This window comes from Sceloporus undulatus, chromosome 6 (assembly GCF_019175285.1).
Source record: "Sceloporus undulatus isolate JIND9_A2432 ecotype Alabama chromosome 6, SceUnd_v1.1, whole genome shotgun sequence".
In the NCBI taxonomy this organism is placed as follows: Eukaryota; Metazoa; Chordata; class Lepidosauria; order Squamata; family Phrynosomatidae; genus Sceloporus; species Sceloporus undulatus.
In genome coordinates this window covers 135008592-135029170 of record NC_056527.1, presented here as the reverse complement: position 1 = coordinate 135029170, position 20579 = coordinate 135008592, and the positions used below count along the sequence as shown (strand labels likewise).

Sequence of the window (20579 nt, the reverse complement as noted above, 5' to 3'; positions counted from 1 at the left end):
CTCAGGAGGAATTACTTTCAGGTGAAGAACAAGAGTCACTAGAGGGTGCTCTCCTCATTGATTCAAGACCAATGAGTCAGGAGACAGGTACTTTCCCCGCCACTGACTCAGTGCTTACACCAAGTGCTTTGCTGCTAGGGGCCCTGTTGATTCAGAATCATGAAAGGTATTATCCCTGGAGCTAACATCTTGGGTAACTGCTTCACATTTTGTTGAATGATACACTCTGTCACAGTTTCAGTTGGATACCTGCTTTTCTTTTTAATCATCATGCATGAACATGATCACCACCATTACCACCATCATTTCCTTACAACTGTTGAATAGCAAGAATTTTCCTCTGCACAAGCTCACTAAGCCTTTCAACAGCACTGCAAGATAGGTTGGCAGTGTTATCCCCATATTACAGATAAGAGAGGGGAAAACTGAGGCAGAGAAGAAATAAGTTTATCTAAGATGGGATAGGCATGCCCTAAGTCTCTGGGGCTTGACTGTCTGATGTTTGGCTCCTGTGGAGTTCCAGAAGGTGCCCTTTTACAGGTGCCATTTGGAGAGAAGATGTGACAAGGCTAGTCTGGCTACATATTAGCTATTTTGGCTACTCAGATAGGCTTTTTTTGACACTGAAAATAACTGGCATTTGTTAGTTAGTCCTAACTAGAGTAAACTCATCAGATCTACTGTTGAAGCAACATGCAGATAAACCCAATGATTCAATGTCTCTATTCTAGTTGGTGGAGCCAGTGTGGTGCAGTGGTTTGAATGTTGGAGTATGATTCTAGAGACAAGGGTTTGATTCTCAGCCCAGCCATGAAACACACTGGGTTACCCTGGGCAAATGTCAAACCTTCTCTGAACAAATCTTGCTGGGAAAACCCCATGACAGATTCACCTTAAGGTCACCATAAGTTGGAAACAACTTGAAGGCACACAACACAACTCATTCTAGTTGAGTCTGACAGTAGGCCAAAATGGGGTTATGGGGGCTAAGAACAACTTGTTTCCAGATGCTCCCAATTTTTTTCAGGGTGGTGATGCCTTTGAGGGGTCTCTGGTGTGCACTGGATCCCCCAAAGGATAAATGAAGCCTTCAGGGACACATGACTCTCATGTCCGGATGAGCTGTTCTTACCAGTCTGGAGTTGTAGAGGGGGGATTTGATGGGAGAGGGCATTGGGCAGCTGATGCGCTTCTCTTTCTGGCGCCGGTTGCAGAACCAAACCCGGACCACCTCCTTCTCCATGGACAACTGTTCTGCAATCATGGAGATCTCCTCTGAGCTAGGCTTGGGGTTCTGCCAAGAGAAAGTTCAAGGTGAGCAAAGCCAACCCTTCCTGGTGGCCAGCCATGCTTAGAGACTGGTGAGTAGTAGCGTTCTCCATCCACCCGCCACCACCAATAGTTGGTGTTCATCAGGTAACATCTGGAACTATTCCTTGGAGTTCATACACATGTGGAAATTAAGCTGGGCTCCTCCATGAATGAGAGATGAAGCCCATGCTTTTACAAATTACATGGATTTGAAGGAGATTTAACTTTGGGGAGAGGACTCTGTGCGTAGGGACCAATCCAAGGTATTTTGATGAAAGTTCTTTGCTAACAACCTCTATCAAAAGCAATGAGGGCAACCCTTGCTCAGCTCCCCAAAGGGCAGCAGTGGCTGGTGACCAGGAATTGCCCAGTCAGCAGCTGGCCATCATCTTCTAAATTTAGGATGGATAAACAGTCCATTTCAGCATTGCTTCCATGGGCCTCCTCTACTCCCACCTCCACTCTGCAAGTGGGGAGTTTGCTTTCCTTACATCTTGGAACCGTTTCTCCAAGGTGGAGCGAATGTTGGTCTCGATGCTGGTGCGTTTTTTCCTTTTGCGCCCAAACATCTCGTTCACGGCTGGATAGCTGGTGGGGGTGCTGACAGAAGAATCCAAGGGGGAAGATTCTGTGGGATGGGAAGAAAAGAAATGGGGGGGGGGAAGGAAGAAGAAGGGAAGAGGAAACAAACAGAGAAAAAGAAAGAGGGAAAGAGAGAGATAACATAATTAAAATACAAACAATTCCAATAAAAACATATTTAAAAACAAACCAACAGTAAAGCCCCAAAGCCCAACCTCTTGGCCACGAAAGAGAGGAGGGAGGCCCACAGGATATTTACTCGGGGAATGCCTGTTGGAATAGGAAGGTTTTGAGGTCCTTCCTAAATTGGGCCAGGGTGGTGGACGAGCGGAGCTCTGTGGGCAGCGCATTCCAAAGGGCTGGGGCAGCTATGGAGAACGACCTCCGAGTGGTGGAGGCCAACCTAGCCCCAGGCACCTTCAGTAGCTGCTGCCCAGATGTTCTGAGAGTGCGAGGCGGAATGTACGGGGAGAGGCGGTCCTTCAGGTATCCTGGGCCCAAGCCATTTAGGGCTTTATAGGTAATTACCAACACCTTATATTGAGCTCGGAAGTGAATGGGCAGCCAATGAAGATCTTTTAAAACTGGTGTTATATGGCTGGTCCTGGACGCACCAGTGACCAGCCGGGCTGCCATGTTTTGCACCATTTGCAGCTTCCGAGTTTGGTATAAGGGTTGCCCCATGTAGAGTACGTTGCAGAAATCCAGTCTCAAAGTTACCAGAGCATGTACAACAGTTTCTAGGTCCCTCTGGGCCAGGTATGGGCGCAGCTGGCGAATCAGCCGAAGCTGATAACAAGTGCTCTTGACCGTCGCATTCACCTGAGCAGTCAGGTGAAGCGACGAGTCAAGAAGCACCCCCAGACTGCGCACGGAGTCCTTCACAGGGAGCGTGACCCCGTTCAGGACAGGTGGAACCACCGCCATTCCTGGACCAGGGGAACCTATCACTAGTACCTCCGTTTTCTCTGGATTCAATTTGAGTCGGTTTTCCCTCATCCAGCCCATTACTGACTCTAGACAGGCCACGAGAGGAGAGACGCCATCCCCAGTCACTGCATCAGTCGGAGACATAGAGAAAATAATTTGGGTGTCATCAGCGTACTGATAACCCCGCGCCCCATGTCTCCGGATGATCTCTCCCAGCAGTTTCATGTAAATGTTAAATAGCATGGGAGACAGAATGGCCCCTTGAGGGACCCCAGTTTTAAGGGGCCTCTCATCGGAGCACACGTCTCCCAGCTGCACCATCTGGGACCTCCCCGAGAGGTAGGAACGGAACCACTGGAGCGCAGTGCCCCCGATTCCCACCTCTGCGAGGCGCCCCAGAAGGAAGATGAATTTAAAAGTGACACATTGATTTTGGCAAGGACGTTGTGTCTGATTTGGAAGGTAAGCTTGATCAAGTTGGGCTAGTACTTGGATGCGGAACCAGCAAGGAATACCAGGTGCTGTAGGCTTCTTTTCAGAGGAAGGCAGTGGCAGAATCACCTCTGAGCATTCCTTGCTTAAGAAAAATCTATGAAATTCATGGAGTCATCATAATTTGACTTGAAGGCAGTTACAGACATACTCATGGCAGGAAATAACTGGGAAAAATTCTGGAAATACATTCATCATAAGAACATGCAAGAAGCCAAGCAGGAGCTGAAGTCTTATCTAGTCCAGCATCCTGATGCTATGAGAAGTCTGTAACAGGACATGAGTTCAAAAGCATCATCCTACTTATGTTCCCCTGCAACTAGAATTCAAAAGGATGCTGCCTAAACATGACTAGTTTGTAGATTCTTTTTGTACAACATTGCCAAAATCCGACCATATCTCTCTGCCTCTACTGCCAAGATCCTGGTCCACGCCCTAGTGATCTCATGACTTGATTACTGTAATGTCCTCCTGGCTGGGTTTCCTCTTTCTCACCTTCGTCCTTTAATCTCTGTCCAGCATTCAGCTGCACGCATTATCACTTCCACCCACCGCTCTGACCACATCTCTCCTGTGTTGGCATCCCTTCACTGGCTCCCTCTCCCTTTCCGCATTCAGTATAAGCTCCTGCTGTCGACGTTTAAAGCCCTCCTTGAGTTGGTCCCTCCTTATTTATCAGACCTTCTTTCTCCTCACCTTCCCACCAGAGCCCTCCGTTCTGGTAGTCAAGGTCTGCTTTCCCAGCCCAGGATTTCCTCTGCCCCATCCCGGATTCGCCCCTTTTCACTTGCTGCCCCTCACTCCTGGAACCTTCTTCCCCCACAAGCAAGAGCCATCACTTCTTTAACTAGCTTCAAAACAGAGTTGAAAACCATCCTGTTCAGAGAAGCCTTCCCAGGCATCGCATAATTGTCGCTTACTATCTGATGTTCTTTTGTTGTCTGTTTATCGAACCATTTCCTGTATTGCTATATATTGTATATGTATTATCCTACTTGAGAGTATGTATTTTCCCTGGATGAAGATTAACCTTCCATTTTGAAGCCATGCCCTCCCTCCAGTCCATCTGCCTGGGTCCAGGCCTCGGAGGTAGAGAGGAACTGCTGGACCTCTTACCCTTTCCCGCCAACACTGCCTTCTCCTTCTGTGTCATGTCTTTTTAGGCAGGGCAGGGAACCGTCTAACTAAAAAGATTGCATGTACAGCGCTGTGTAAATTTACAGCGCTTCATAAATAAAGGCTAATAATAATAATAGTTGACATTGATAGTCTTACTTTCCCATGCAGTGGTTGGCTTCTGTGTCAAAGGGGTGGTGCATTTGGATATTAGTCCAAAATTTAGAGGAGCAATCCAATATGTTGAAACTGATCACCAAAGTAGATTCGACACTTTGGATAGCTCCTTTAGATTTACACCCAGAACAGATACACCATCCCACAGGAATGGGAAACCAATAGCTTCCATGGTCTCCACAAATGTTTAATTTCCATTTCAATCTGTCCTAGATGGATGTGCTAGAATCCAAGGGAGAATGGACGAGGCCCAGCAGGTTGGCCAACGGTCTACATGAATACATAGTAGACCCTAAATTTACCCCAGAATCATGTTTTCCATAAAGCCAGAGGTTTCAGAAGCTACTGAAGAGCAGATGAACTTTCCTGTTGCTTTCAGTAGCTGCAATGCAAACTTCCAATGGAAGGATAAATTGTGAAGAAAACTGACCTGCTGTGCTATTCTTCTCCCTCCCTGTTCATCCCCCCCCCCTTTATCTAGCCTCCATCCAAGAGTTACGGTGGTTAAAAGTTGGTGCATATCTGTAATGTTTTCTGGTTCTGAGCTTATAAATAGATGTATTTACTTGCCAAGCTTGCAGAACACTTTATTGCCCCCTAGTGGCCATGTGCTGTGGTGCAATGCATGGGGACTTTTGTCTCAGCAAAACCACTCTGCATTTAAATGTTTAAACATCTCACATAAGGAAAATTTAGCTCCTTCCCTGAAATAAAAGTTAATATCCCCTCAATACATGTTGCAACAGATTCTCTGCCTTCCCCTAAATGTATTTGTCCCACTCTGCACAATGTATCTGATTTATACAACTTTCCCATTGACTACTGAATGTTGCTGTGCATTTCCCCTGCAACTCATGTATGCATTATAGATGTTCACATTAAAAAATATGCACATTGATTTGTGCATTGTCATTATAATTTTTATTCAAAAACCTGCAAATCTCAATAATGGGCAAATGTTCAAAACAGGATGCGTGGCTTCTTGTGATTTCAGTCAATGAGAATTATTTACGCCTCTAACTTGATTTGAATTCCATCATTGCATAAAGAAAGGATCATAAATAACCAAATAGGTAAGATCATAATTGAGAAGGTCATAAACTCTATCAGAGAGTTGACATAAGTCAGAGTCAACCTGAAGGCATATAGCAACAATAACAAACCATGAATAACCAATGTGTATATTGGCTTGACTGTTGGACTGGGACTCTGGGAGTGAATCCACTAAAGTGAAATTGGACAAGTCACACTCTCTTAGCCTTAAGGAAGGCAATGGCAAATATCCATTCAATAAATCTTGCTAAGAAAACCCTAGGATAGGGTTGCCATAAGTTGGAGATGACTTGGTAGAGTAATCATTTGCACTATTGTTGTGTTCGCTACAAAACTTGGCAATTTCAAAGTAGCAATTAACTTTTTCCTTTGTTCCTGGGGCCTCTCTAAGAAAACATGCATGCACAGCACTTTGTTTTTCCTCTAACAAAATTTAAAACAATATAAAGAAGTGATATTTCTGTTGAGTTCCTTGCAACGGTAAACAGTGATGTTTACATTTTCTCTTCTTTACAAGCAAAGCTTTGAATACACTTGAACAAAACAGTCAACCACTCCCTGCATATTTTTATTCATGTTTACTCAGAAGTAAGTGAGCAATACTCGATAATGTGGGATTGTTGCCTGGTTTGCATGTTTTCACATCCCGTCCATTCAAAGGTTTGAGTTCAAATCCTTTTAGTCAGTGATATGACTCTCTATGTGTATACCTATACATACATTTGAGATTCATAGCTTGGTCAAGCTAGGGCACTACCAGGATAATAAGGAACATGTTCAAGTTCAAGATTTTCTGGAATCACACATCGGCATGCAGTGAGAAAGTAGAGAGACACCCTCCAAAGAGCATTGCAGTTGATCCTGAAACATCATCCTACCTGCATCACTGAGCCACTTTTCCAGCAGTGGTTTTAGCTTGCACATGTTTTTGAAGCTGAGATTCAGCGCCTCAAAGCGGGAAATGGTAGTCTGGCTGAAGTCATTCCCATAGAGCTTCCCCATGGCAAGACCCACATCACCCTTTGGAAGACAGAAAAAGGTCAGGAATGTTGGAACAGCACATCACAACCTCTAGCAAGTGATCTGCACTAGTGGAGGTGTGAGGAGCAGAAAACAGAAAGAAAAACACAGCTCAGGCATTGCTTCCTCTTGTATGTTCTAGACGTGTATGTACAATGGTTACTCAAAGGCCTGCCTCCTCCCTCCCTCCCTCCCTGAAGTATCTTCCTGCTGCAGTTGTAGCATTTCCTTAGTAAGGAAAATGGCTTCAAACAAATGGAAGCCAGCACTAGGGATGCTTTAACCGCACTTAACATACACAGCAGCTATGGGTTGAAAGCAACGTTGTGTGGTAAATATGACAAAATATTATTTTGGGACTATAATAGTCGCCTAAAAGCTGTGTGCAATAATCTCCCAAATATAGATTTCCTTGAATACTATAAAGAGCAAGCTGTTTTTTCCTTTTGCTTAGCACCCGTTATAGAGCTGATTCCTTCTCTTCCATATTGAGAAGCTCACAGTCAGGACCACTGCACTCTGCCATCAAAATACCAAAAATCCCTAACAAGGAGAAGGGGAAAATGGTGATGATGTTAGTGAGGAAATGATCTGCATTTTCTCCTACCCCTCTACAAAAAGATAGGCCTCCCACACTCCCCCAGCTCACCAGTCTTGCCACTTCAAAATCCTGGCACTGAACCAAAGGGTGGGAGAAAGAGCTTCTCCTTGGTTGAAAGGAGATCCTCCTCACCTGGGTGAACCCAAGCTTGATTCGCCTTTGCTTGAACGTCTTGGCAAACTTTTCGAGCTCCTCTAGGTCATTGGCTTCGTCCGTGGCCATGGAGGATGGCAAGTGCTTGGCAACTTGTAAATGCTGAGGGACTTCCATGTGAGGCTCCAATGAAGATGACCCTGGATGCCCAGGACGTCCCACTGTCTGAGTAAGAAAACACGATCCAAAAAAATCTATGATTTTTAGCATTGAGAATCTCCATAAGTATTGTCACAATGCACTCTACTCTCAGTGAGGATTCATGGAATCTATAGACCCAACTCCACACTCACACTCTGCTACAAACAGTCCAGAAAGAGCACCACTTCTGGTGTTCACCTACACAGAATTAGACCAGAAGCAAAGTTATTGCCTCTCATAATATTCGCCCAACTTCCTCTGATGCAAAAGAGTCTCCAAAGCATTTCCTCCATCGCTTTAATATTTGCTGACTACTTGATGTCAGGTCCTTGATGCCCTCTGTTCAATTTCAGCAATTGGTGCCTGCTATTTCTCCGGATTGGAGAAAGGGATTGAGATGAGAATATATGGCAATAACCGGTAACTGAGGTGCAATGGGATTTCAAAACTGATATAGTATTTGATAGCTGCCGTGCAACAGGATTTAGTATTTGGCAATGTTGATAGTGATATGAAAGAGTATCTAGTGGCCAAGATCCAAGTAGTCAGCTAGTGGAGTGTAAGTCCCTAGCAGTGAACTTAACACTGTTCTTTGGGAGGGCTGAGACTGCTCTTTTTCCATTGCTTCTTTCCCAGCAATAGCTAGGGGATTATATGGCCCATCTCTGTCCCTTGGCCATTGAGTAGTTCTGGGAGTGTACCCAGGCATGCTCTTCCTGACCTTCTATACCTGGGAAAGAAGGACAAACAACCAGCACATGACTTCTTTTTCTTCTCCAGGTGCCCAAGAGTAGCTACAACCATACTCGGGTCTAGCTGACCAATGGCCTGGGATGGGCAAAGGAGCACCAAAGAACCTCTGGCTTCCAATGTACGCCTGGAGCAAGGGCACTGAAGAAGGAAGTATGTAATACCTCCCTCTTCATCATCCCCAAAGTACGTACATTGAAGCCACCAGAGATAAGCCATCATACGCTACCAACTGGAGCCTAGTCTATATTTGTCAGCTGACAGATGAGATTTTCATTTTCTTGTCTGTCAAAATGACCCATAAACTCACACACGGTTCATAGAATCATAGAGTTGTAAGAGACATCAAGGGTCATCTAGTCCAACTCCCCTGTCATGCAGGAATAAAGAATCAACACATTCCCAACAGATGACCATCCAGCCTCTGTTTAAAAACCTCAGAAGAAGCAAACCCCACCATACTTGGAGGCAGCGCCTTCCACTGTCAAACCGCTCTCACTGTCAGGAAGTTCTTCCTAACGTTGGGGTGGAATCTCTTCTCCTGCAGTTTGTATCCATTGCTCAGGGTCCTACTCTCAGTTGTATTCTGACATGCCCAAGCTTCCATCAGTGACAACACTGGGCCATTTGGGCTATTTGAGAAGGTTGGTTTCAGCTCCAGGGAGAATTTATCTTGGCTGGGTTCAATCAAGACAACCAAGAGTTACCTGAGATGTTAAGCTGTGTCCATGCTGGGGAAGGAGAAGACCACTCTGCTGCTGAGGGAAGGAGAGAAGATTTGATTGCAGAGCTAAAAAAGAAAGACAGAAAATGAGACAGAGAGAGAGGATGATGATGGTGGTAGTGATAGTGATGTTGATGATAAAGAAGAGGAAGAAGAATTTAATTTATGCCCCACCTTTTCGCCAGAAGATGGATAATTTGTAACGTGGCTTACAAACTGGAATACAATACAGTCTGCATCTGCACTGCAGAATTAATAAGTTTGACAACACTTTAACATCCGTGGCTCAATGCTATGGAATTCTGGGATTTGTATCGTAATTTTGTGAGCCTTCTTGGTCAGAGAGCTCTGGTGCCACAACAAACTAAATATCCCAGGATTTCATAGCACTGAGGCATGACAGTTAAAATGTTGTCAAACTGCATTGTTGCTGCAGTGTAGATGCAATCATAGTTACAACATGCAAAAGCTTACTCTGGAATCCAACTATTAACAACTTAAAAAATAAAACAACTTAAAGAGTGCAGTTAAAATAATAAAAAGTAAGGTTTTTTAAAATAAAAAAGTACAATGAAAAACAATAAAAAGTATAACATAAAAGCCTCTTCTTGGAAAACATCCAGTTCTTTAAAAAAATATATCTTTTGATGTAAAAAAAATGGCTTTGCTTGCTGATGGAAGGTCAGCAAAGAGAGGGTTATTCCATACCCCCCAACTGTCCCAATTTGGCAGGGACAGTTCCAATAAATCCTCTGCTATCCCACCCCTTCAGCTGCTTTTAAAATGTCCCAGTTTCCTCTCTGCTCCCCCATGTTCTCTTTTCATCCTCAGCTGACATCACTTGCTGCCAAATTAATTCAAAATGGAAAGAGTAGTTTGAGATCCATTAATGCATCAGGGGAAAAGGCGCGGAGGAGTGAAATCTTGCCCTTCCCAGTTGGCTGGGGCAAAAGCAAACTGCTGCAGGCTCTCTTATCTCCGTTCCTCCTCATTAGTAACTTTTTGCCATCTTGACCACACTTTGACGTTGCTCAGCCACACGTCTCACTTTTTTAACTGTGTAATGCTGGACAGTATGCCATTGAAACCTTTCCAGAGATTGTGTCAGATATGTTGTCTTTGTCTAAATATTTTCATTTTCGTGTATGTACAAGAAAGAAATCATCAAGGGGTGTGCGGACTCATACATTGTGGAAGCTGTGGTGAGGAGGGATTGATAGATGGAAGAGAAGGGAATGTGATATGAGTGGGAAAGAAGGAAGCAAGGTGAGATGTGGGGATTGAGGCAAAGCAAGAACATATGGAAGAAAAGGAAGAGAGAGAGAGGAGAGAGAAAAAAGAAAGAAAGAAAGAAAGAAAGAAAGAAAGAAAGAAAGAAAGAGCATATGGGATCAACATGGCACTCCCTGGAGAGAGAACAGAGGAAGATGGAAAGAGGGGAAAAAGTGGAGCCCAGTTTGGATGGAGGGACTGCTGACAAAAGGCTGGGTTTGGGAATGGTGGGATGGGACCCTACCATCCATGACTAGAACTTTCTAACCATACATTCCCTTATTGCTTGCACAGTGATAAATTCCACTGTATTTCACGAGGCTCCCTCCTAGGAAAAACAGAACAGAGTGATCCAAGCATATCATGGACACGATATTTTACAGCAACCCTCCTTAAATGGCTGTGTTGCCCAACCAGGTAATCCTTCCGATATGTTGGATTGCAGCACCCATTGGCCACACTGGTGTTGGAAGTTGTAGCCCCACTAGACTGGGGGAATCGGCTGTAAGCTAAGTTACAGCAGCACCATTTATCCTTCTTTGCCAATGCATGGCCAAGATTGTGAAGCCAGAGCTTGCCTGGGGCTGCTTGGTGATAACTTTGCATTTCCAAAACAGGATGGTGCAACGGCACCAGAAATTATATGCACATCAGTTTTATTGCAAGACACCAACCAGACAAATTGGCTGCCATCCCTTTTCCTCATTATGCATTTTCAAATTGGGACTTTGGCTACCTCCATCAAAGGGCAGATAACATCTGAGCAATAGGAGGATGAGCTGTACCAGGCAAAGACAGACAGGGTATTAAATGAAGAAGAATCCAGATTTTTTTTTTATTGACTTGGAATGGGGTCTCAAGGATCATATGATAGCCTCTGTCTTCTTTCTTCCTATCTTCTTTCCTCTATCTTCCATTTCATCTTCTTCCTAAACATACCAAGTCCCTCAACTGTTCTTCACAGTCCTCAATTTCCAGGTCCTTCACCTTCTCGGTTACCTTCAAGCCACATTCCTGCTTGCTGATCAAGAAGAAGAATGACTCTAGGCATGGAATAGGCATCAGAGAGCTTAGATGCCATCATTGCCCAGAACTGGCCAATTTGTGGTGCCCTTCATTTAGGACTCACCATTGACCACACTTCTGGTGACTGATAGTAGCTGCTTTCAAGACATCATTAAAGAAATTTCTGCTGGGTGTGTTGTAATTCACTTGAGGAACTGAGAAGTTGTGGTCGATGAGCAGTCCAGAGGTTGAGAGCTAGGGTATCAATCCGAAGCTGGGGAACCAAAACTGAGAGAGGGCAAACAGAAGAGTAGTGTGGATTCAAAATCAGAACAAGGTCTCTGATTTGGCTTGGATGTATCTCTCATAGAGTTGATGATCAACATTGTTTCCAGCAGTCATACAGCATTTACTGCCTGCCTTATCTAGGAGGCTGACTCTTCAGTACGAACACTAATATTTATTATTTGTTTATATAATATTATTATTATATTATATTATTTATTTATTTAATATTATTATTATTTATATAGAGCTATAGGTGTGCCAATCTTCTTTCCCAACAGTCCAATCCTGTTAGTAACTCCGAGGGAGACCCACAGAGTGTCCTCTTCTCATCTGAATGGTTCATGAGTGGAATCTTCTCTTTTACATACAGTCTTGACATTCAGATTGAGGAGAATTTCTTTTAAAAGCAGATAGTAAATATAGAGGTGCAAATATCTTTACACACATTAAGTGTTGGCTTTAGGGATGGGAGTGTAGCTTCCAATCTGAATATGCATTTTTGGTTAATCGGTTAAATGGTGTTGGCTTCATTTGTCTCCTCTGGGTGTTCCAAAGTCACGACTAGGAGTCTATTTGGACACACAACTCTTACTTAAGAAAAAATAATGTATGGGTTCTATTCCAACCATGTTTGAAAGTCCACCAGTTGTTTGTTTCAATGCCTCACTGGATGCAGCACATTTTCCCAAGTTTAGCAAGTCAAAATTGCATCTACACAGCAGAATTAATGCAGTTTGACACAGCTTTAAGTGCCATGACTGAATGCTATGGAATTCTGGGGTTTGCAATTTTGTGAGCTATTTAGCCTTCTCTGTCAGAGAGCTCTGGTGCCACAACAACTACAAATCCCAGGATTCCATAGGATGTAGCTGTGATAGTTAAAGCTGTATCAAACTGCATTAGCTTTGTAATATAGATGCAGCCAAAGTGGTTGTAAATATTGATGCCAGTATCTGGCACATGGTGAAACTTGCTGGGAAAATGCAGTTTGGTAAGGAATATAGAAGGTTAAAGTAAGAGGAGAGGTATGTTATGTGGATATTGGAAGACCCTGAGATTTGGAAGAAGAATGTTATGTTAGTAATGGTATGTAATCATATACAGTTGGCCCTTCTTATACATGGATTTTTAAATACACGGATTCAAGTATCCACGGTTTGAAAATGTTAAAAAAAAAGTATAAATTTCAAATATCAAACATTGATTTTCCATTTTTTATAAGGGACACCATGTTGCTATGTTATTATATTTAATGGGACTTGAGCATCCACAGATTTTGTTATCCACGGGGGATCTTGGAACAAAACCCCAGCGTATAACAAGGGTCCACTGTATACAGCTGGCCTTCCATGGAGAATCCATGGACAGACTGAAGCATTCACGGTGTGAAAATATTTTAAAAAATGTATACGTTCCAAAAAGCAACCTTGATTTTTGCCATTTTATGTAAGGGACACCATTTTACTAGGCCATTGTATTGCTTCCATGGATTTTGTTATCTCTGGGGTTCCTGGAATACCCCCCCCCCCACTCCCGTGGATACCAAGGGCCCACTGTATGTGTTTCTGTATGTTTTTATATTATTATTATTATTATTATCATCATCAAATGTTTTAATTGTGGAGTGTGTCAGCAGCTGGAGAAGGAGCTCTTTTCAGAGATGGAGAAGCACAGGTTTGTGGAGAACAGAGAATCTGTCTGAACCTCCTAGTTTAAAAGCAGAGGAAGCTCTCTGTTTTGGGGATGGGTGCAGGTTCTTGGGTTCAAATGCTGCTGAGAGCACCAACTGGGGCAAGGGTGTGCTCCCATCCTGTCGCTGAGCCGACTGAGTCACCAAAGGGATCAAATGCATGCAGGTTCCTTGGCTTTCCTTCCTGGCTGCGTAACCCTGGTATCACGTCTTTCGACGACTTCAGCAGAACCTTTGCTTCACCTCTTATGTCATGTCTCTAGAGGAAACGAAGCAAAACAAAGCTGTCGAAACCACAGGGCCTGGGTTGGCGATTCATTCACCCGGTAGGCACCTTGCAAATGAGGGGGCATGGATGTCAATGTAATTAAACGCGCAAACCACAAGCAGGGGCCTTGCAGAACCTGGAGACGTCGCTCCTATTGTTGTTTCATCAATGTGGAGCCTGATAGGATCTCCATGAGCCAGACAAATAAGCCAAGTGGCTTTGCCTCTGAGCTTCAGGGTGGGCGGCAGACCTGCTCAAGTGAGCATCTTCCAGGATGGGAGGGGCAGGGTGGGCGGGGAAGGGTGCCCGGATATGAATATATTTGCATTGATTAAAAAATTCATCCTGAAAAGAAAGGATTGACTCAAGAGGCTCAAGGAAATCCATGGCTCCAGGGATCATGGCAGCCAGGACCTGAACTTTGAGTCTAGAAGGATTCACTTCCTTAAGTGGATGTGAAACACAAAGAGAGGATGAAAGCAAGGTTTAAGAAAAAGACGCCAAAGCCATTCTTTTATTTTCCCCATCCACGTATTCAATGACAAAAGTGGACAGGGGGCAATGAGTTCAAAAGCAATCACTAAAAATGGGCAGGATTCACTAGTGGTCTTTTGTCAGTGGAATGGCAGAATTTAGCGGAACCAAGAAGGTGATGAATGCCTTCCTATTGAACCCCTTCTTCACCCTTCTCAAAATGGCTCTGAAAGGGTCAGAAACCCTCCAGAGCTGGTTTTAGATGGACAAGGAATGAGCGGAGGTGGAGAGGAAAGATGTTCCAGATGTTTTAGCAAGATATTGGATTCAACCTCTTACTTCTCAATGAGCTCATAATTTTTCTTTAATTTATAGCCTTCCTTTCTCGCATGTGAGACCCAATGCGCTTACACCATACAGGAAAACAATGTAGCTAAAACTCTTTGAAATACATTAAAAAAAACATTAAGCAATAATTCACTTCTGGATCTGAGTGCCCGCAAGTCATTTCTGACTTATAGTGACTCTAAGTGCCATAGTGGTTTGCATGTTGGACTATATGACTCTGAAGACCAGGGTTTGATTTCTTGTTCAGCCATGAAACCCACTGGGTGATCTTGGGCAAGTCACACTCTCTCAGCCTCAGGGGAAAGCAAGGGCAAACCTCCTCTGAACAAATCCTGCCGAGAAAACCCCATGGTAGGGTCGTCTTAGGGTCGCCATAAGCTGAAAATGACTTGAAGGCACACAACAAGGCAACCCTTTCATGGGGTTTTCTTCAGAGAGGGTGTGCCATTGCCATCTGAGAGAGTGTGACTTGTCTAAGGTCACCCAATGGGTTTACATGGCTGTGCTGGTATTCAAAGCCTGCAGAGTCATGTAATCCAGATCTCAAACCACCACACCACGTTGGCTCTCAGTACTACTAGTACTAGCTGTAATAATAATAGTAAAGTAATATTTCGGAGCATCCCAGTCATACGTTGGACCCTCTCAATCACTTCCCATACTGTATTATGGTGCAGCCACTATCTCTATACCATGTTAGTATTATATCATCTTCATATTTCAGAGGGGGAAGTGGTTTAAAACTAAGGGTGACATGCCTACTGAGTTCAGTGTGGAGGTGAAATGTGAATTAGGGTGCATCTACACTGTAGAAATAATGAAGTCTGACACCACTTTAAGTGCTATAGCCCCATCCTATGGAATCCCATGATTTGTAGTTTTGCAAGGCCTTAAGCCTTCTCTGCCAAACAGTGCTGGTGCCTCCACCAAACTACAAATCCCAGGATTCTGTAGGATGGAGCCAGGGCAGTAAAAGTGATGTCAATCTGCATTATTTCTATGGTGCAGATTGACCCTTAGACACTTCCCAACTCATAAAGATTACTCCATCTATTAACAGCATGCTTTTCTTTAAGCTTGAGGCTACTTCATCAACAGCTCCACAGCTCATCCGTCAAATTAAATGTGTTGACATGCTAAATAAATCTCCCTTACTAAAGGTTTTAAGTCCTGCCCAACAGGAGCAGGAGGTTCCCCACAACTGTGTTTCAAAATATATAGGCATACCTCAGTTAACAAAGTAGTTGTGTTCCTGGCATTATTTCTTTAGGAAACAATTTGGTACCAGAGGCAGAAATGACATGGATAAGAATAAGGATAGGTTCCTAGAAGTTCAACATCTCTGAGCAAAACTTTTATGCAGAACTAACAATACCTCCATGTGAAATGAAATAACCAAGTCAAGTAAGTGTTGCAGAGGCAAACAGAAGCATGCTTGAACCTTCTAGGGACCATTTGAAAGCTTCTTCAAAAATGCATCCAGAAATTATGTTTTCTTGCCCCAGCTTCCACTTTTCTTATTATTTCTACTTTGGAGGCCAAACCTATATATCTATGGGATTTCTAAATATATATATATGCTAGGCTTATACAGCAGGTATTCCCCTTTTCTCTCTGTTTTGTTTGTCATGTATGCTCAGTAATGGATTCTGGAGGGAGCTGCTGTTTCCTTGCCTATTGTAAGAAAGCACAAACAGCTACAGTAGGATTGGCTAGAGCAGAATCCTATTCTTTCTCAGCTCAAGCTTTATTTACTATAGATACACTATTGCAACCTGGCCCAGAAAGTCAGTGTTTTTCCAGCCTTCATTCCAATGCTGATGCTGCTAAAAACATTACCAGCTAGGCAGGGGGAAGGAAAGTTGGGGTCTGGCAGGGAATAACAAGCCTTTGTAAAAAGGAGCCTCATGGCCAGAGACTTTCGCCCTATACAGACAGCCAAAATAAAGCTGCTTCGAGTCACTTTGGAGGTATGGTGTTTCAATGATGCATATGTCCTAAGAGTCTGGAAGCTGCACCAAAGCCACACTCCAGTCCTTAGGATTGGAGTGTGGCTTTGGTGCGGCTTCTGGACACTTAGGATGCATGTATCATTTAAATAGCATACTTGCAAAATGACTCGAAGCAGCTTTATTCTGGCTGTCTGTATCAGGCCTTTGTCAACTAATTGATGCCTGTATATACCGCCTTTCATTATGACATTGGTTACCATAAGGATGACAAACTAGCACATAAATGTCACACAGAGATTTTTCATGATATACAGTCAGCCCTCTGCATCCATGGATTCTTTATCTATGGATTCAACTTTCCAAAGAGCAAACCTTGATTTGGCCATTTTGTCTAAGGGACACTATTTTACGATGCCATTGTATTTAATGGGTCTTGAGCATCCACAAATTTTGGTATCCATGCAGGGTCCTGGAACCAAACCACAGCAGATACTAAGGGTCCACTGTACCTGAGCTTGGAAAAGTTGCATTTTTGAGATGACAGCTTCCAGATTTTCTCCAACTGGGGGGATTTTAGGAGTTGTCATCCCAGAAAATTAACACTTTCCACTCTATGAAATACCCTAGCCCAGAACTGAAACCTTGGCCCAGGACTGGCCCAGGCAAAGTTGACAACTGCTGTGATGAAAGGGTGGCACAATGACAAACATCTTGGCAAGAGGAGGATTCCTTGCCCACGTTCTTGGAGGAAATGCAAGCACATAGATCGGCAGCACGTTGGCTGACTATACCTTTTGCTTTCCCCACGGGACTTAGATTTTGGAAAACAGCAGCCAACTGAAGCACATAATGTTAGCCGAAGGGAATCTGTAGTCTGTAGACAAGGAAACTGCATATGTACATATGGAGATAACAAACAGGGATATTGCATACATTACCTTGTTGCCCTGCTGGGCCCTGAGAAAGAAGGAATAGGGGGACGGATTGCATGTGGCCGGGGACTTGCACAAGTTGTTGCAAAGTATGAAGAGAACTCATATCCTAGATAAAGAAGACAAGAATGCAAGTCAAACACAGCACAATAGAATGCCTCCACACAGCCCTCTAATCCCTCCATCGTTTGCCCATCCCAACTGCATGCTCAGTAGAGGAAAGCACTGGGGAATTTACACATGATTTGATTTCTTGTGGGTTAGCAGCTCAGATCTTGGAGCCAAAATTCATCTCAACCCTAGAAATCAAAACACATTTCTATTGGTGGCCCAAATGATAGTGGTTGAACGTGGGGTGTCTAGCCTATGAATATTTTCTCCCCTCACAAGGACTCACTGAATACAGAAAGCTAATGTGTTTATACTTGGTTATAACCTTCTTCTCGATTTGTTCACTTTGAATATCCAGGGAGCTTTTTCTTAACCTAGGGAAGCAGTTGAAGACTGAAAGGGTCACAGTTCAGTGGCAAAGCGCCACTTGTTATGATGTCCTTCTTCTCAGGATAGCAAACCTGGCAGCGCTCTCGACACACCAGCTCTTCTCCATTTAGCAACTGATCTTACTATCAAAACATAACCAGTTGGGGAGGAAACAGCCCAGTACTGAGGTGTGCAAAAACAATTTGGCAACTCAGCATTGTTATATTGCAGATTCATTACTGTAGTTTCAGATGTTGTGAAACAATGTACACACGCAGACGCCTACCCTACGACAGTGATATCAGCATATTTCAGAAGGTCTTCAGCTTCTGCTCTACATAAAGCACATGTTACTCCTTTATACATGTTATAAAGGAGATCCTATGTGCATTCCCAGTATCTCCAGGAGAGGCTGGGGAAGTCCTTTGAAATAGTAAGTGTCCCACAGAGGACTTGAGTGTAAGGGGCAGATTATACAGGAGGAAGCACTCTAGTATTGGTAGCCTGGACCCAAACCATGTAGGGCTTTAAAGCTAATAATCAACACTTTGTGCGTTGCTAACTGGGAGCCAGTGGAGAGATTTTGATATTGGTGTGATATGCTCACTCCCAGATGTATCAGCGATCAATCTAGCTTCCATGTTTTGAACTAATTGAAGTTTCCAAACTTGGTACAAAGGTAACCCAAAGTACAGCACATTGTAAAAGTCCAGCCTTTAGGCCAGCACTACCATTTTTAGGTCTTCCAACTTTAGGAAAGGGCGCATAAAGAAAAGGACATTGTTACTGCTACTAGAGGCTATATATTTATATATAACTTTTGGCATTCTGTTGTTGTGTGCCCTCAAGTTGTTTGCAACTTAAGGCAAACCTATCATGGACATTCTACCTCTCTTATTATTTATCATTATTGATTTATGATCTGAACATCTGTTCTTCCATGAAGGAACTCAGGGTCAGGGTGTGAGTAGAAAGAAATTTTTGCTAAACTCTATATGGTCTTGATGAAAAAAAAAAATTCCCCACGACTTGAGACTTGTTGAAAGGAAACACTCATCTCATCTCAAACCCTTGTGCATTTGTGAGGCTTGCACAGTGTTTCTGAGAATTAAAATGTGCACAAAACAGTGCACATTTTTTAGATATGTGGATAGATAAAATTTGGGGGAGGGGAGAGTACATGTAAACACACTTTAGTCAATGGGGAAAATGTGAGTAAGAAGAAAACTGCACAAATAGATGTACAAATTAGGAAAATGTCAATGCACAAATGTCAATGCAGTAAGAAGGAACAAAGGCCTAAATCTAATTGATACTTCCAAATAGACTGAATCTTTTGAATCAATGAAATTTACATAAGTGTTGTCTTACATTTTCCAGTGGATTCGGTAGATGTGAGGACTATACTGTGGGTTTAGGCTCAAGTCTTGCAACTTGATATGAAATAAGATTGAAAAGTGGGCTCCAGGGAAGCCAAGACTGAAAGATCTTCATATCCATAGATAAGTCCTCTCAGGTGGCTTTCCACTGTTGTTGTTGTTGTTGTTGTGTGCCTTCATTTCCAACTTATGATGACCCTATCATGGGGTTTTCTTGGCAAGGATTTGTTCAGAGGAGTTTTGTCATTGCCTTCCTCTGAGGCTGAGAGAGTGTGATTTGCAAGAATGTGATCTGTGGCTGACAGGGGATTTGAACTCTGGTCTCTAGAGTTGTCATCTAATGCTCAAACCACTACACCATGTTGGCTTTCCAATGAACAGATCCAAATATGACCATTTTCAGCAGGGCTGCTGCACTAAGTGCTTTGAAATTCAGACCATTTCTCTAAGGAACACTCATCCATCAGCAGATGCCTGTACAAAATGCCCCCATTCCTCCTTACCCCTGTAATTTGCCCTCCAGGCATCATTGATGGCCCCTGGGGTAGGTGACTCGATCTGGAGGGGATGGCAGCTTGCAAGGAGTCGCTGAGGTCTTCTGTTTTAATCTACAAGGGAAAGCAAAAGAACCACACTTGATTACCGGTTTGACCTGTACTCTGTTTTTCTCCTAGAAATGGGATATTAAAAAGGCTCACAATGAGTTTGAAAACAGGCATGGGTCGAAACACAAAAGATGATACGGTGAGAATACAGTTAACCCACTTGCAATGTTAAAACACAGCTCAAAGCTAAAGCAAATTAATAGCAAATCAGTAACAGAAACACAACACTGATCCTTTAAAAGGACCTTTCCCAGCAGGCTGTCCGAGGTTTTATATCACTATAAACATGAACAAGGAACTGGGGAGAAATGTTTGGAAAGGAAAGCTTAGGGCTCATCCAACAAAGTTCCAATAAAGGGTGTGGAGGACTATCTACCATTGTATTTCCATTCAGGCTGTTCTCCATGGCTTTCTCCTTCCTATTTCAGTGCTATATGGATTTTGGCTTGTAAGCCTGCCCACCATGCCAACTGGCACAGAGACCCTACATGTGAGCAGGCTGGCACATACCATAACAAGCTTTGCATGCTCAACCTAGCTGAGATGGAGGCGATGCTGAGAAAGCCATTTTAGCTACCCAAGGAAAGGGATGGCAACATAAAGTTACAGGTATAGAATGTTTCAATGCTACCCAAGATTTCTACTCTCAGAACCAATACAGTATGGTCTCAGCTGAGAAAAAAACACACACTTGAGGTCCAGACATAAACTTGTTGGAAGTAAGAGGTCAATCACACATTTTTTGCGTGGAGAGATTCACATCTGTGAATCGATTTCGAATTGATTCACCATTCCCAGGTTTTAAGGCAGCCAATCTCTCTGTGGCAGGTAAATCC

General features: G+C 43.4%; 1 protein-coding gene across 1 annotated transcript in view; it reads right to left on the bottom strand.

The window, feature by feature from the left end:
• Window positions 1–20579, bottom strand: part of POU2F3 (POU class 2 homeobox 3) — an 84556-nt gene that overhangs the window by 3441 nt on the left and 60536 nt on the right. Inside the window, exons 4-10 of the mRNA XM_042475546.1 lie at window positions 19642–19746; window positions 17286–17388; window positions 9034–9116; window positions 7415–7600; window positions 6540–6681; window positions 1803–1939; window positions 1133–1294 (exon numbers count right to left, since the gene is read on the bottom strand). Coding sequence (XP_042331480.1) covers window positions 1133–1294; window positions 1803–1939; window positions 6540–6681; window positions 7415–7600; window positions 9034–9116; window positions 17286–17388; window positions 19642–19746 — 918 coding nt within the window. The remainder of the gene's footprint in view (window positions 1–1132; window positions 1295–1802; window positions 1940–6539; window positions 6682–7414; window positions 7601–9033; window positions 9117–17285; window positions 17389–19641; window positions 19747–20579) is intronic.